Raw genomic sequence first — 19,334 nt, 5'->3', positions numbered from 1 at the left:
CTGCAAATTGGTATTGGAATACTATGTTACTGGCAGCTGATATTGGCATAAGTAAGCCATTAATAACTAATGTTGTTGTTACTAGCTGGTTTTGTAACATCTGCGCCTGAAGGAAGCTTATAAACAATTAACCTAAAAGGACCCTTCTATTGGAATAGGTCATAACATCGTCTAATATAATTTTGACTATAATATCGATGTTTGTATAAATTAGACTTATTTCGAAATGTACATAACTTATACTGTTAAATATGTATTGCGAAACTCTCGCCTATTACTTAAAGTTGTAGAAGATTCTCGAGTGTAAGAATCAACAATATATGTGTGTACGTAAACGCTAGTGTCAGCGTCAGTATTGTTACGTAACAAGTTTCGAGAAACTCTCCACACGCCTATAAATATAACCAACGCGACGTATCTAAAATTAATATCTATTATTGGTTTGCTATAAACTTCGGAAGCTATAACTGTGATTGTTATAACGCTTATTAATGGGAAAACGTAAGATATTTGACCAGAAACACTTATACATTTCTAACATTACAAACCATTTAACTTCAGTAACTTCATATCGGACATTAGTACTTTTACGAAAACGCTACCTAACTTCATCGGTGGGAAAAAATTAGCGTGTGATTAGTAAAGACCACAAAGCTAGCTAGCTACATATTAAGTGAATTATACTTACGTCAACTTGAAATTAACTCGCACATCGTGAACCCTAGATAAGATATCAAGCAAGTTCCAGACTAGAAAGAAGACTTTATATTGCTTGTAAGTTTGTAAAACTTTGGCATATAAGTCATTGTTTGTAGCAACTATTTGTACTAACTGTTATTGTAAATTGTATCATTGTTGTATATTAAAATATATTTGTATTGAAAAAGAAAACTGTATCAATCTTGTTGGCAAATATCATAAATTGGAAACATATCGGCATTTATTTGACTACTAAATTTAAATTACAATTTACTCAGTTTTAGGCTATTTGAAATTGTAATACGTAACAGAGTTTTAATTACTTATGCTACCCATAGAAACTTTTAACAAAGAAACTTGTGATGAAATATTATGACGTAAGTTTTAGTGGTGACAGTACATTAGTTTCTTATTTCAGCATTACGTTTTTTTTTATTTTTTAACAGGAATGAATATCATATTTTGCAGATGCTGAAACAAAAGTCTAGAGAGATATCGAAAGTAGTAACGTAAGTTTTATGGAATTGAATAAAGAGTTACTGCTACTTAGTTTTATCAGTTTTCCGCAGATTTCTTTAATCGATTTTTCCTGTACGGTGGCGTACCTTTTCATTTAACTGTCACCTGTGTATTAGGGGAAAACCAAATATATCGCGATTCTGACAAACGAAAGACTTCTGTGTGCTATATTTTTCTGTTACGAACTTTTCCCTATACCCTTACTAGTTTATTAATGTTACTTTATTTAATTTGACCAAAACAAAGTAAGAAACAAAAAAACAATGAAAAGAAAACAAAATCAGAAATGTCAGAAGCTCACAGTTTAACAGAAAATATGTGTTAGTTTCGAAGAGAAGTGATATTGAATTATCAGTAATTTTAGAAATTCAAGGTTTGCTATTAGGCTAAGTGCAATTTCAATTGTTTATATACTAAACTTAATGAAATAAGTACAACTAAGTAAAATTCTGCCTAAGATTTACGTGTTTGAAAATGTCTCTGACAGAAATTACACAGAACAACATAATAGCTGTATAAACCCTTTTTTATGATTGAAACTTTTAACCGAGCTTCATAAAAAAACAGCAAAAAATGCTTTGGAAGTACAACCTTGAGCAAAATAACCATTTAAAATGTGTGGTGTATAAGCTGTTCTTTACTCTTTACAAGAAACCGTTACTTATATAATTATTTGACAATAATTGTTATAATTCCACTCATGTATTCTTCCATGATTATAAGGAAAAAAAATCCTTCAAAGCAATAATTTACATAATTTTCCGACACATGTTGGCTGAGGTCGTTTTTTTCTCTGTTAAGAGACGTTTTTGCATATATAACATTATGGCATATATAACATTATGAAGCACTAGCCATAAAATAACTAATCAATCATTTACATGGCAGATGCATTTATCCATTAGAGGGCGTTCAGTTTGCTGAGATAAAAGTCTTGACTTACTTTAACACCAATTGGTTAGAAAAGGTTTGATTGGCTTCGGATACTCCAACAGGCTATAAAGAGCGTACCGGTATGGAAAGTGGTAATAGGTTGTTACAGTGGTTTTCAGAAGATATAGTGATACATTGTTTATGTCAACCTTTTTTGAGGAGATGAATTTACTTTCTTATCATAATGACTACTATCGCTTTCAAGCAGACTTCATGGAGCCTAAACTCTCTACTAATTTATATTAGACACTGATACTCAAGGTTTTGGGTGGAAATACTCTTGTTATCTGTGAGTAAATATATAATGACTACATTCAGTAGTCAGGATTTTTTGTGACACAAAAAATTTAGTTTGGTTTGTTTGAATTTCGCGCAAAGCTACTCGAGAGCCATCTGCATTAGCCGTCCATAATCCAGTAAGATAGACTCGAGGGAAGGCAGCTAGTCAACACCGCCCACCGCCAACTCTTGGGCTTTTCGTTAAACAATGAATAGTGGGATTGGCACTCCCTCGGCTGAAAGGGCGAACATGTTGACGGGATTCAAACACGCGACCCAACGATTACGAGTCGAGCACCCTAAACACCAGACCATTCCAGGGTCAGCACATTTAGTGCCTACTTAAGTGTTCGTTTTCTATTTTTAATTCATATGTAAAAAACAAAATCTGCGTTGTCTCCATAGGTACTTGTTGCTGTTTTACATATATAATAAACATGCAATTTATTTTTTGATAGAAAAAGAAAACATATAATGATTTTGATGGGTTGTGTATTTTGTTCACTAATAGAGATTTTGTATTTAACTAAGGAGAAAAACTAATATGAGACTTTATATAAAACATTTTCATAAATATCTAATGTGAAATACATTATTTAAGAACTACAAATCTCTTCCAACTGTTATATTTTCAAGTGTAGAGAGCATATTTGCACAGAAAGAGAAAGTAGGTTTCGTGAATCATGGAACTAATAATGGAATAATTGTTTGCTTGTTTTTGAATTTCACGCAAAGCTACACGAGGTCTATCTGCGCTAGCCTTCCCTAATTTAGCAGTGAAAGACTAGAGGGAAGGCAGCTAGTCATCTCCACCCACCGCCAACTGTTGGGCTACTCTTTTACCAACGAATAGTGGGATTGAGTGTAACGTTATAACGCCTACACGGCTGAAAGGGCGAGCATGTTAGGTGGGACGGGTATTCGAACCCGCGACCCACAGATTGCGAGACGAGCTCCCTAACCATCTGCTCATGCAGGGCCAATAATGGAATAAAAGGTTACTTGAAACATTATCTCACATGGTAAGAGCGCAGGGCCATAATACTTAGGTTATTCGAAATATTACTACGCATGGAAAAAGTGGTGCAGGGCTGTAATACTTAGGTTGTTCGTTTGTTTGTAATTAAGCACAAAGCTACATAATGGGTATCGAAACCCGGATTCTAGCGTTATAAGTCCGCAGACATACCGCTGTGCCACTGGGGGGCACATTGCTTCGTATGGTAAAAGAGTGCAGTGCCACAATACTTCTAGAATTGTGGCTCTTTATTAGATATCAGTAAAATAATAAAAATTCGTATTCTATTTCTCTCAAGATCACAGATTACAGAGATTGTTTTGTATTCGTCTCACAATATATTTTCGTAATACATTTAAGTTATAGTAGAATACAATATTGTGATACGCTATACGGTGATATAGTAGAATATTAATGTACAGAAATGGAAAGCTGGACGTGGCCTAGTAGTTAGCGCCCTGGATCAAAGATCCCAAATTTCTTGTTAGATCTTCATTTCCGCATAAACGCGCTCTGCACGTTAGGACGGCGTGTGCTTATTGAGTAACAGTCAAAAGTAGCAAATTTAAAGTATTATAGTGAACACTAACACTTATCTTAGGGATATACCTCGTGTGGCTTTGCGCGAAATTTCGAAACACACAATGACAAATTAATGAAAGTAAATTTCTTCTCGATTGCGACATCGGTGACTTTCTAATTAAAGATCTATACTTTGAAATCCACAAATAAATGAAGATTAAACAGACAAAAAGACGTGGATACTGTTAGATTGGTCTATAGGTTTCACGAGAACAAATAATTAATTTATCGATTGGCACACAGGAGCATTTGTAACTGTCGAAATTGCTCTACTTTCCAAGTTAGAGATATAAACATGTTATAGAACAATGTTTAGAAGACAACAATCGTTTGGAAATAAAAGGCGGAAGTTAGAAAACAATAACGTTTAAAACAACAAAGCTATTCAAATACAGGCAGATTATTAAAGAAACGTAAATTGCCAGAATATACTCACATATAGCCATTTAGGCAGATTATTAGAGAAACTTGAAACATTTGAAGCAACACAATCGTTCAGCGACAAATAGATAGATTATTGAAGTAATGTAAGTTATAATAATACGTTCATCTAAAGACAATCGGAAATAGATTGTCGGAGAAACACTGAAAACTACACAGCAGTCATCTAAAGAGTCAGGTAGAATGTTAAATAAAACGCTTAAAATAAATTAATTGGGGGGAAAGACAGGTAGTTTGTAAGTGAAACAATGAAAAGGACACAAGAGTCTAGAGATGGATAGGGTTGTTATTAACAAAATGAGCACAGTCAATCTCTGATAGAACAAACGTATTGCCAAATAAACTTTTACTTCTAAAAAAAGAACACAATCATCTAGATACAAACAGATACGTTGTCAAAGAAACGCTGAAAAAAGTACAATTACCATGAGACAAGCAGATTCTTATAAAAACAATTCCAGGTACAAACATTCATATTGTCAGATAAACTCTTAGAATAAAACCTTATTGTGTGCTGCTAATGCCTTTCCAGGTAATGAGGGAGGTAGTTTTCTCACTATATCCTGCTTCTGCCATTTCTCTGCTCTCGCTATTATTTTCAAAGACACACAAAAATACATCTATACTGCTTTTGCAAAGTTAGGAGACTGCACATGGGTGCTTCTTTCATGCATGCCAGCCCTATTATCAGAACTACCCTGCTATCCACTCATCATTAACTCGAATTCTCTCTTCTTATACCCATCTTCTATCTCTAGCTCTAAACTTTTTCTCAACTTCTAAGCATTTAATTTCTAACTGTATCTTAGAAAGTTCTAAATCGTTACCATGACAACTTTCGCGAACACAACGCGCAGTTCGCATATTTTTCCTAGGCTCAAGGTTAGAAAAATATATTGTGACTTCTGCCTCAATTTAAACTTCACGTATCTCATGTTTTTTTCCAATTGCTACTATATTTATTTATCGCCTGACTTTTTGTCAGTGATTTCCAATCCTTACCCATGCTAGCGTTAATTATCTACTCTTAAGCAATGAATCACACAATTTAAAACCAGAAAAATGTAATCAACCACCGTCAAACTAAAACCGGCAAGATAAGAAGAAAGAAAGGAAATATACTCTCTTTTCTGACTTCATTTCTTCATTCAGTTGATCTTCTTCCTCAGCTTTTGTTGATGTGATTCCAACTTTAGAAGCTTCTTTCAGTGTTGGATTTCAATTTCTAACGAATTGACGAATCTCATTCCTGACACCACTTTCTTATGATAGTGGTATCCTCGCACTTCGCTTTCCCTTTTTATGTCCATCAACTTTATTAAGATAGTAATAATTCTTGACAGGAACTGACTGATATCAATGTAAACATAACATTGTTTTTTTTCTTACTATAATCAGTAATACATAGATTTATAAATATACCTCGTTTCTTACTGGGAGTATATTACTTTCTTTCTTAGCCTCTCTCGGTCTATTCATTCTCTCTCACATCTTCTGGCCTTCTCTCTTTTTTTGTTGAACTCCTGTCTTTCACATTCCTTTCTCAAGTCCACGCCGAACAAGTCCCTTTCTTTATGACCTTGCATTACTGTTTTCCTTGTATATCAGATTACAAAATTTCATAGGGTTTTTGTAATCTCTATACCGGCCGAACAAAAAAGGCGGCGCTCGCTATTGTCATTTTCTAATGACATAAATTGCTGTAATCTTTTGATCCCCAAGAGACTGTCCAAAAGCTAGCCGATTTCTCACCTCTCTCAACTCCAACCGATGTTCCTTACACCTAACTTTACAACAAAAAACAGAATCGTCCGAAGAATGACTCTCAGCTTGTCAACAATTCCCTTAAATTAAAACTTTAATCCAAAGGAACTTGTAGATTACTAAAGAAACTCTTCAAAGGATGAAATCGTTCAAAGAGAGAGAGAGAGAGACAAACTGTCAGACAAAAACGTTTATAAAAGATAATCTTCCGATGATAGAGCCGTATTTCTAAAAATATTTTAAGAATATTACAGCCATACGTTTTCGCATACATTTGAACATTTGTTTATAATTCATAACATTGAATACATGTTAAAACTTATGTTTGGAAAACAACTCTAGTAAAGGAAAGTTAAAAAACTTATATTAAACAAAACATTAAAAAACTTATATTAAACAAAACATTTCCACATGGTCTACCTAGACACTACAGTTCCATTTTTAAGTTATTCTCTGATGGAGCAACTTTGAAATCTTCTTCTTTTATTTTATCTGCTATTTTTAATCATCCAAAGAACTTCTTTGATATAACATTGCTATATAAGTAACGTTAAATAAAGTAAATGTTTTTGTAATGAAACTCAATTAACACTGAACAGCCAGCCAAATAGATAAATAGCAGTAATAAAGGACGACTTGTTTAACTAACAAGAAAAACTGGTATATAATTTCTCGGGAGTAAAGCAAAAATTAGATTATAGAGGCAGAAAACAGAAGTATATTTTATAGTGAAGACAAAAGCTTCAAAAAAGTGATACCTTAGGTGCAGTTTTATACAGAACTAATGGCTCAGGGAAGAAATATGCGTCGATCACATTCGCCTGTTTTATAAACTGCAAGTGTAGTGAAGAAAAGTTCTGTAATCAAGAGCAAATCGCGTTCAGTTAACATGTAATGCTAAATACACATCCTTGGAAATGAAAAGTTTTGAAAAACAACAGAGAAACTTGAAAATTTTCCAAGGACGATAAATATAATATTAGCGATGATAAAATGAATAAGTTTTATAGATTATCGATACTGAGTTATGTTAGAACATTTAGAAGAGTATTGTCCTTTTTCTTGCACTGACGATCGCTGATTGCTATATATTTCGTTTAGTACACATTAACTACATTTGCATTTCAACCAGAATATCTCGAACAAATCTTACTATTGCGAGCTGAACTAGGTACGCAAAATCACGAATTGCATGCAATTTCCGGATAGGCAATATTCAAGGAAAAATGACGTGGAGAAAAATTGCACTGAGAAATAATGAGACCTATGTTATTTGATCAATACACCAAACATTAATTTTGTTTCGTAGTTTTCTGTGATGTTTGATACGCTGTCGGAGCTCTGATGAGGAATGTTGTCTTTTAAGCAAACCGGATGGTAATTCGGATGTATGCCCAGTCAAAAATCAGAGAAAGCGACCAAAATAATCAAGCGTTTAATTAAATGTCAACAGTGAGCGATAGTTGAAGAAAAAACTAGGTCTAATTCAGTTGTAGTTTGAAAAAAATACATCATGCACATATAAATTAATAAAAGGTTATTGAAATTGTAGAATGCTATGCTGGCGATAAAAAACGAGATTAACATATATACTACAAAGTATATTATGGGCTTTACAGGTGACAGCGTTCGTATAATGGTAATAAATATTAGGCATTGGAAAGATGTTAGCATATTTTAAATGCACGAATCATCCTCTATATAATTTTGCATATTAAATATATAAAAAGACATTGGGTTGTAAAAACACATTTTAAATGTTGTCAGTAAATATTTAAACATTGATAACATATTCTGTTAGTTAATTTTGTACTCTAGAAACATTCGCTGGGTTTATTTTACCAAATTTAAACATTGGAAATATCTGTTAACTTGTGTTAGGAAATGTAGATTAGAAACGCTTGTTAAATTGTGTTAGAATATTTTAAATTTTGGGTCCCATTTTCCATTATAACACATTATAAACATTGTATACACCAATTACGTTGTGTGTTAGAACATTTCAACTATTGTTACTACCTGTTAGATAGCAAACGTTCTTTAAGTAGTATTAATACATTTTGAATATACATTAATAATACCTTTTATGCATTATGAGTACCAGCTAAAGTTGTGTTATTGCATTTTAAACAATGTAATTACCAGCTATGTTTTGGAATTGGAATTTTAGATTCGAAAAGAACCTTATGCGTAAGAGGGTTCAGATAAAGCCGACTCTAATTTTGAGTTGCCAAGGAGAAGGAAAGCAGTCATCCAACAACACTCCCTGTCACAAGAGTGACAATAAACAATGGAATCAGTAACTACGTTTGTTGCTAGCATACATCTTAAACAATGGAATCAGTAATTAAGTTTGGTGCTAGAATACATTTTAAACAATGGAATCAGTAACTAAGTTTGGTGCTAGAATACATTTTAAACAATGGAATCAGTAACTAAGTTTGGTGCTAGAATACATTTTAAACAATGGAATCAGCAACTAAGTTTGGTGCTAGAATACATTTTAAACAATGGAATCAGCAACTAAGTTTGGTGCTAGAATATATTTTAAACAATGGAATCAGTAACTAAGTTTGGTGCTAGAATACATCTTAAACAATGGAATCAGCAACTAAGTTTGGTGTTAGAATACATTTTAAACAATGGAATCAGCAACTAAGTTTGGTGATAGAATATATTTTAAACAACGGAATCACCAGCTAGGTTTTAGCTTAATGCATTTTAAACAACGGAATAAGCAACAATATTTAGTTGATATATTTTAAGCAATAGGATCACCATGTAGGTTTTGAGTAAGTACACTGGAATCGTTAGCTAGCTTTTGAATTAGGTGTTCCCCTCACATTACCTGAATAGTCGTCTTCGTAGGCTTACATTTAAAACCTTCGATAAACAATCTTTTATATTGCTTTTATATATAAAAATTATTAGCACGATGTATTCTGTTAGTATACGTGTAACATCTATTGAGCTTTGTTAATAAAGGTTAGATAATTAGCAGTTTCAAAATTACTTTAACGTACGTTAACTATTGAGATTATCTGTAATTATGGTTATCTCACAGTATCTTGATACCGAGTTGGCCTAGTGTTTGTATTATAAAAATGTAAATATAGAGAAGCATTTTGATCATGTTAGTATATTTTAGAACTGTAGGAACACTTTTAAGGTATTAACGTGCTACTGCTATTATGGAGATGGCTTTTATTACTTATTAGTATATACTCCTAAGGTAACAAAAGTAGAAAATAGATAATGATTTAATGATATAAGTTGTAATGATATTGATAACGAAATACTCTTGTCATTCAGTATTAAGAATATGTCTTTCCTGTATTCGCTCTGTTGCATGAAAGGATGGCGCGATACAGCGACACTTTATTTGTTTGGAGTTTTTGCGCAAAGCTACACGAGGGCTATCTGCGCTATCCGTCCCTAAATTACCAGTGGGAAGGAAGCTAGTCATCACCACCCACCGCCAACAATTGGGCTACTCTTTTACCAACGAATAGTAAGATTTACCCTTTACATTATAACGCCCCCACGGCTGAAAGAGCGAACATGTTTGGTGGGACGGGGATTTGAACCTGCGACCCTCAGATTGCGAGTAGTATTGTATCGTGAAGCCGTGATACGATTACATCGATACATCGTTCGATACGATATGATTTATGTATCTTCACGAAATTTGGCAAGCTTTCAGTAAACATTATAAGTCTTTTGTTCAGAATAAATCAAAATTTCTAATAAATTATTTTTGCTAAAAATTAATGTTTTAATACATGAAGTCAAACTACTCACTTGCTTTGAGCTTAAAGCGATTTTCATGTTAAAATTAAAAATACTTTTCTACATCTAAAAATTAACAAATTTCCTTTGTGTAATCTCTAATACATCCGAAATATATTTCTAACTTTTTTCTCGATAGATCTTCAAATTTTATTTGCTGTATTCACTACCCTAATTTTATGTGAAGTCGGTCAATTTGAACAGCCTCGTAACCACCATAAAAATACAAAATAAATCAAAATCTAATTACGATCAATAACTTAAAGCTCTTAACATTATGCATCTGTTTCTAATTAAATTATATTGTTTTATTGCCCTTTGAACCGTGTTTTTTAAAATTCCCGCCATAAGATATTTCAAGTTACACCAATCAAGTTACATAACGCTTGGGCTTCTCTCGAGCTGTCAGTCCTAGCGAGCGGTACCTCGTAAAAAATTATATTGTTATGATCAATATTTTTCTTTATCCTACATAATTTAACCTTATATAGCTTAAATGGTTCTAATTTTTATATTTTAGCTACTTTTGTAATAATAAGTAAAGAACAGACAAGAAATTAATCACTTACCCGTGTAACTTGTTTTTTGCTGTCGACTGTCATTCTATGTTAGCCCTAATATTTTTATACCAATGCTACTAGTCCACAAAATAGTTTTTCTTTAATTAAATAATGAACAGAAGAACACAGAATAATAACACGTCAAAAGTTGAAACTTTTCTGTAACTGTCACAATTTTTCTGGTTCTTTACGTATTTACTAGGTACTTGAAAATATTTCTTCTTTCTTGTGTTAACGGGTTGTAAGAAACTCTGAATTCAGAAATAATCTACGAAGTACAAATGATTCAATAAAGGAAGATGAGTATTGAGTTCTACATGTTGTCCTCATTTCTATTATGAAATACATTACATGCAAAGTAACATAACAAATTAACAATACTAAAATAGATAGACTGATATTTATAATTCTTTATTTTACTTCTCTTGCCAGCTGCCATTTAATTGTTGAAATCTGAGAATTTGAAAAGCACTGTATAGTACTTAAATATGACAATGTTAGTAATATAGATAATAAATTACAGACAAGACTGTCTAACTTTATAACAAACTGTTAGTAAAACTTTTGCATCTAGATACGTATCGTATCATATCAGTCCTAGTTGCACGTGTGTAATGAATTTAGTATGTAATTAGAATTACTTACCTGAAGCAATAAGGTATCAGAAACTATCATAAAACTTTAGATGACACAATTACCACATTTTAACGATCAGTTCATCTTTGCCTTTGTGGATTTGATACAGAAGCATTGTAGGAATTTCAAGAATGTTAACCAAGCCACTTGATATTGCAGAAACTAGTATGTATTTCCTACATGTATTACATAGATACTAGTGGATAAGGCGAGGCAGAAATACACTACATGTTACTAGTTTCTACAGACATACGCTACTCATTAGAATATTTAGCAGACCTATACCGTATATTACTAGATTACCTAGTCTAGTAATTAAAATGGTTCTCCTCCATACAGGAGTTTACGTATAGACATGAGGTTCTCAATATTAAATAGTTGTAGTGAATCTTCTTTCCCTCAATACAGTGATCACAGGCAATAAATCTGATGGATTTGGTGTGAGTATTATGTGTGTTACTATGCTATTTTCGTGTACCGATTTCCCTACAAACGTATAATAACAGCAAAATAAGACAGCAATTTACTGAGTTATCTGAATCTGAAAACTTTATTCGAGTCTTTAAGTTGCGTGAGAAATGAACAGACTGGACACCTTTTAAGGACAGTGAAAACAATATTCTTACAGACACAATAACAAAAACAAAGAGTGAACGATTAGTTCTACAGAACTAGTGACTAGATCTTTAGCTTTTCTTCTTGCGAGCAGAATTACTGCAGAACCATCCATGATGAAAGCCAGTTACAAATCCTTGAGAAAAAATGGTTTTGGCTTAGCATGAAACCTTGATTTCATCGCCTTGGGATGGTGTCGCCACGTGACAAATCATTCCTTCATGACATTTTCACTAAAACATACTGATGTCGTCTCCTCGGCCAACGAAAGGACGCCTCTTATAGAGACAAGGGTACAAGAGCAAGCTCGCACCATAGAACACCAACGGTTTTCTGGATCAAGGTGTTCATGCCAAACTGCTTAGAACTAAATTATATGAACATTTCTGAATCAGTAAAGATGAATAAAAGTACTTGATATACAAAATAAATGATATGCTTGCATATCACATTACAACTAGAAAAGACAAAGGTAAAACAGAACAAAAAACAAAATCAAACACAAACTGTTCTTTCTTTGTAGCTTTCGAGACGACAAATATTAATAACAAATTGTCCTCTCTAATAAAAAACACTTATAATGTATTTACTAATAAACTTTTCATTCAGTAACTATTTATCCAATTACTATTTATTCAATATCTTAACGAATTATTATTTTACTTACAATTAGCCTATTATTAGCTTTTACATTTGTATCTGATTTGCTTTCCTCTTTGCCAAAATCTTTTAACTTTTAAAAAATCAAATATTGTATACAATATCCAAACAAAACTTCTCATTGGACAAAAATGGGCAGTACTAGCCCTCATTCTTCTCAATTCAATATAGAACTCTGAGCAAGCTCCTCAGATAAGTTATGTGATTTTCAAATATTTCCACTCGAATTATACGAACTTATGAGTAAAAGCAAAAATATATATAATAATATGTCATCAACCCCATATCAATCATGTCCGGTGCTGACGAGGCTTACTTCCAATAGTGGGGCTAATCAGGCTGACTGGGACATTAAATACAATAGTAGTGGTGTAGTCGTTATATATATCATCACTTGCATGAACAACAACTGTTACGGTATGAACTAGAACAAATAAATGAACTGTAATTATTATCTATTTTAGTTAAGTATTTTAGAAATAAGAAGTTCAGTAAGGATTAATAACCTAATATCATTTATCTATTTATGCTTTTTAAACACCATTTATTTATCGTTATAATTTTACTTGAATATATTTTACTATTGTGGTATATTTAGTTAAAACTAAGTTAATTTTCTAGAAATGGTAAAGGTTCGCTTAATAACTGGAGATTCGGTAACGATACGATTATGAAAAATAAGTGAGGTCGTAACCTTGAGATATCACCAGAACGACCATTGAAATACATTGTTGTCGATACTCTTGCACAACACGTAGTTTTGCAACAACATCCTTTTCTCTTGAGCAGAACAGATAGTATCCATTCGAGAATAACAAAGAACCGAAGGTAGCTAGAATAAAATCAATTTAAAGGCTTTCTCAACTATGTATTATGTGAAACTAGTATATATACAAAAAATTATAAATTTATATTAAGTAGTTTAATAATACCACAATATCATTCAGAAGAACTATTCAATCACGAAGCTAATCTTCTCGTTCCAGGAGCGGGTTAATTAACCATACCGTCAACGGAATAAAACTGTGTTAATAATTCTAAGAATTTATGAGTGAAAGGAATAATATGCCAACCACACTCTATCTTTCGTATTTAATGTCGACCAAGCCTTTCATCCAATACCAGTTTTTTTGTCTTTATTTGTCCTCTCTCTCATAGAGGAGGTATACACATAATAATACAATAATAGTAAAACACATCCTCTGCACCATACAATACTGAAAATGCAAAAGAAACAAAACTAGGAAACAGTACGCAAATGCAAAAGAATCAATACAACAACGTAAAGGTATAAATGTATAGCAACTTGTGGCAATACAAAACATTACATATATGAAACATAGGATAATGACAATACAGAAACTGTTCAAAGAAAAACTTAATACACAAACTCTCTATAAGAAAAAAACAGAAGGAAACTCACCCATACAGTAACTACTTAAACAACTATAGAATTGATATCACTGGGTTCCACGCATAGTCATCCTGGTACCGCAAATAAAAATAATTTAATACATTAGACAATAAGTACCTCTTATAAACAATGTATTAATTTAGCCATAAAACTATTTTGAACATGCAAAACTGTACCCCAAAACGATTTAACACACTGAGCCTTAAAATTTAGATGTTTAGCCATAGAAATAAAAAAATGCAATTAGGAACATTTACGTTCCAACCAATGCATCTTGTTGCTTTTCTAGGTCCGGAATTAAAGCACATTATTCAGAAAAAAAAGACTACAACTCCTGAAAAAGCAGTCAATGAAAGAATAAATCTACAATTGTTTCTAAACAACCATTACAAATTCTACATAACCCAGTACGGTGCTTATGCATGTGTATGAGTTTAATATCGGGGGTTACAACGTGGAAGATAATCCAACTCACAGCAGTGGAACACCATCAATAGTAGATCATCTAATAGAATGCCACTCTGTGATCGGTATCACATGTTGCCAGAAAATACGAGTTGTTACGCCATTATACACCCCCCTGACGCAAAAAGAAGAAGAGAAATGACCTTAGGAAAAATTCCAAAATAATCGTATTTCTCCAGAATCTGAATAAAAATAACATAAGCCAAAATGAAAGGTGTCACTTAAAAATGGTAATCCAGTAGAAATCATCCCTTCCACGCATCCGGTAAAGCCGAAACAATAATTTGTATCTATGTACAAATAAATTAAAAGGCCTTCTGTGGATAAGCAACGTGTTTTGGGGCTTATGAAGGTAAAAATTGGGTTTCGATACCCGCAGGGGCAAAGCACAAATATCTCATTGTGTAGCTTTGTGATTAAAAACAAACAGTAAAAATATTTGATATTTTAGGATCTCATCACGAATTATTTGTGTTTTTCCTACAGATGGAATTTTTCACACGGTAGAAATACTCGATACTTCAGGATCTCACCACTTCCCAGCCATGAGAGAACTCAGCATTCGGTCGGGTCGGGGGTTTGTACTGGTCTTTAGTGTTGACGATCTCCAGTCTTTCCATGAAACATTACATATATGGGAGCTAATCTCGAAACTCCGAGGTAAGGCATTACATATATTAAACTTTGAAAAAGTCTGAGAAGCAAAAGGAGAAGGTTTTCTGTATCCTTTGTAAGAGGCAATGATATTAAATGAAGCCTTCAGTACCACAGATATAGCGTAATAATTATTACAACCATGGTGCTGTTCTTAGCATACAAGGTGTGTCTATTCAATACCATAGGTCAGTGACAGATTAATAGGAGGGCAGATGTGGCTGCTACCAAGGGGATCCGAGGCTATTTTAGGCTAGGATACTGTATATAAAGGGTGTTGTTGAAAACGGAAGAATTAATAGAAAGGAAATGAGTTTTAAAAAGTTTATTTTAAGTTGGGAGTGCTATTTGAAAGTTTATTATCATTATGGATAAATGAGATTTCCCCACCAAACTCTATGTTGTTAAAATAGGATTAACAATTAAAAATTTACATATAAATAGAAAAGTAGAAATCAATAATAAATATACAAACATCTGTGGTCCCAGGTGTACATTTAACCACGAAGTAACGCTTATGTTTTATAATAAAAATAATATGCATGAGAGGACCCCATATTATTCACTGTCCCGAGGCCCCGAGGTGTCTTAATCTACTACTGCCATAAGTATAGTGCAATAATTATTAGGACCATGATGTTGGTTGTAGCGATAAAGGTGCCTCTAAAGTCATTCGTACATTAAAATATACCTTTGCCTTAGGCAGATTATTAGATGTTGTAATATCACGCCCGTTTCAGAGTTGAATTAATTCGTAATAATTTGAAAAGTACAACATATTTTGTTTCTGTAATTTGCCCCTAGTGGTTCAGTGGCAAGTCTGAAGGCTAGAAACCGAGTTTTGATACCCATGGTTGGCGAAGAAAACATAGCCCATTGTGTAGTTTTGCACTTAGCAACAAAACAAATAATCACACAACACTTTTATAATTATCTATTAGTAAACACACGTTCATTAATGCTTTAATTAATATTAAACAGATATAGGTTTTAAGCTAAGAAAGGTCTTCAAAACTATAAGGGATTGATTCTTACAAGCTTTTAAAATTGTTTAAGTAAGGACAGACTAATTACATCGAGGAAATGATGGAAGCTGTTATAACAGGATTAGATGCTTAATTCTAAGTGAATTAATGCTGGAAATAGCTGACTGTGATATTGTGCGAGTTCTTACGATGTGAAAGTTGTGAGCGACAATACCTCGAAAATCCGATTAAAATTAGTAACAGTCTATTGTACAAAACTGTGTTACTCTAACGTCCGTGAACAGCAAAGACCAGAGATACTCAAAGATGAGAAAGCTGCTTTAACATTATATGATGGGCTATTTCCCGTCTTGTAACTTAAAATAAATAAATATTTTCGGATTCTAGGAACTTCTTATCAAAACATGATAAGCGATTTAACAGTCACAGATACACGTTGTTAGACCTTGGTGGGTAGCAGTCAATCCAGGAAGATCAGTTGTTAGGTGTCTAGTTGTAAAATGTAATTTTATGAACATGTTTCGATGAGTAATCTGACTTTTGAACAAAACGTGAGTTTCAGGTGAGTGAATTTACAGATAATTTACAATTAAAGTTTTGATGGCTTTTTGATGAATGATAGCAAGAAATATATCGTTGTTTATTTGAAGATTTTATGCACAGTTTTGTTTTTAATTTCGCGCAAAGCTACACGAAGGTTATCTGCGCCAACTCTTGGGCTACTCTTTTACCAACGAATAGTGTGATTGATCGTCACATTATAACGCCCCACGGCTTAAACGGTTAACATGTTTGGTGTAACGGAGATTCGAACCCGCGACCCTCAGATTGCGAGTTGAGCGCCCTAACCACTTGGCTGCCGGGTAACTACGTTGGAAAAATTACAGTTTAATTGTACGTCCCATTAAATTTAACAGGATTCGCGGTGTCTCCTGTAATTATCGTTTTGTGGTCTGAGTATAAACTTTAAAACTTTTAGCCGTTAAATGGAGATAAGATGTGTTATCTAATTTGTGATATAAAATAGTTTCTTCTTTTTAAAGTAAAAAACAAGAAAATCTTATATTAACTCTATATCTTCCAAGCAATGTACGAGAGCTATTAAATTAACAATACTTTAACTATAAATTATCATTAATATTTCCAAATGAGATGAAAATGTTTGCTCAAAGTTAGTAGCTGTTAATATAAAGTAAAATACGTTGACCATATACCTAGGAGTAAATGTTTCAACGATTTTTTTGGATTATTAGCAAAAAAAAAAACAAACGAAGGAAGAAAACAATAGTAGAAATACTGCACAAACTTCATAACAGCTGAAAATATTTTTATTATACGATTAGTTCATTGAGCACAAGTCGCCTTTGTCAAGGATCAGTCTTTAAGTTTCTATGAATTCAAATGCTCTAAGTATTTTTGAGTATTTCAATATTGAGTGTAGTGTATGTGCATGCGACCATGTGCGTACTAACTGGTTAAACTGTTTTGAATTCGAGGTTAAATGCATCTTTGAAAATGGCACCAGATAGTCAGTGAATCGTCTAGTCTAAGCATACTTAGTCTCCAAGCTACTAACTTTGTGTTATTTGTACATAGCACACTAGAGTCTCTCAGTTTTTACCGTTTGTCCGTTGGTTCTGATCCTAAAATATCCTTTTTTTTTAAATACACTTTATTTGTTTTGTTTTTTTACAAATATAACTATCAGTGACTTATCGAAATACCTCACTATAGGTGAAAGATGCAAGTGACAAACATTTTTTTACTGCTACGAAAAACTAATAAGTATCTTGTACTTATCCCTGATTCACATGCAGGTCCTGAAGTACCTGTTATCCTTGTCGGAAACAAGTCCGACCTGACTACTGAGCGGAAGGTGCAGAAAGAGAAAGCTCAACAGATAGCAAAGGACGTAATGAACAACTGTCAGTACATCGAAACTAGCGCTAAATACAATCTGAACGTCGGAGACCTTTTTCAAGAACTATTATTGCAGGCCAAAGCAAGAGAACAGCCTCCGAACCCTGACCCATCAGAGCGTCGATATTCAAGACGGCTGAGTCGGCGTCTTAGTTCGCTGGGGTCTCTGCCTGGGCTCAGCATAAGAAGAAAGTCCAATGTCTCGAGAATCACTACGGATGACGACCCCAAGCGGCAAGCACAGAAATGTGTATTGCTGTAAAATGTAGAATAAGGCTGACAAATTTAAGTATAAGAAAATGTAATCAAAATAACTAGTACTTAAAAATTAGATGACTGTTTCATAAAACAAATTGAGATAAATGAAATATATTTAAAGTTACGCTTACATATGTGATGAATAATAGTACCTAGTGCGTTTGATAAAAATTAAATGTCTTGGAATAAATGTTATTCAAACTTACTTTTTACATTTTCTCTGATTAATAAATAAGTTAATGCACCAAACACATGTACTCTAAAAAAACCTATAACACTATTATTTCTAATACTACGATTTAAATTATCATTCCCAAATTTAGAATATTCTAGCTCATCTTCTACGTTGTAGAAAAATTATGCTATTCAGTTTCTCAGTAATACAGTATTAATAAGAACGTATTAGTTAGGTTTATCAAGTAGAAACGTGTTAGTGTTCAATTAATCAAACCTTGGATAAACAATTAACTTGTCGTTTTTCTGTAGTTATGTAAAAGACGAGTATTTTTTAAAACTTTTCAACTTGCGTATATGTGAAACATGGGTGAAGCTGATGAACAGAGAATGTTGTCGATAATTCTGACACCATGCTTGACATCAACTCGCACGGATGATTAACCGGGCGAGAAATAGAGAATGAAATTAAGAATTAATCATGTAGTATACATTTTGAGTTAACAGTTGAATTCCTACAGGATTTCGATTTAAATTTCAATTATGTGAACACAGAGAAGCTGACTATTCTATGATGATCTATAAACATAAGCAAAAGTTGGTAAGGCTATGGTTTGAACATAGGTTAGTGTGCCGGACTGTGAATTCCAATGTCCATGGTTCACGTCCCTTTTGTTTAGAAATATGATAAAAATGTGTTATTCGATTAGAGTAGACCAAGATTTGTAGATAGGTACTGTTGACTAGCTGTCACAGATAGCTTTTATGTAACTTTATGTGAACATACGAAACAAACAAATAGTTGTCGAACAGGAATTACCTATAGTTTGTTTCAGTTGTCAAGGGAAATATGAAGTCGCTCTGAATAATATCAAATCTACTATATAAAGCAAAGTGTGTGTCCAGGAAAAAAATTCACGGACGTATAACCATCATTTGATATTTGTTCCTCATACGTTTCCACATTT

The 19,334-nt window shown here is 33.1% G+C and overlaps 1 protein-coding gene across 1 annotated transcript in view; it reads left to right on the top strand.

Moving 5' to 3' along the window:
• Window positions 1–18,332, top strand: part of LOC106478101 (ras-related protein Rap-1b-like) — a 48,865-nt gene extending 30,533 nt beyond the window's left edge. Inside the window, exons 2-3 of the mRNA XM_022381639.1 lie at window positions 14,861–15,034; window positions 17,832–18,332. Coding sequence (XP_022237347.1) covers window positions 14,861–15,034; window positions 17,832–18,196 — 539 coding nt within the window. The 3' untranslated portion in view covers window positions 18,197–18,332. The remainder of the gene's footprint in view (window positions 1–14,860; window positions 15,035–17,831) is intronic.
• Window positions 18,333–19,334: the final 1,002 nt, after the last annotated feature.

This window comes from Limulus polyphemus, unplaced genomic scaffold (genome assembly GCF_000517525.1).
Source record: "Limulus polyphemus unplaced genomic scaffold, Limulus_polyphemus-2.1.2 Scaffold180, whole genome shotgun sequence".
Taxonomy (NCBI): Eukaryota; Metazoa; Arthropoda; class Merostomata; order Xiphosura; family Limulidae; genus Limulus; species Limulus polyphemus.
This window is presented reverse-complemented; position numbering and strand designations above follow the sequence as displayed.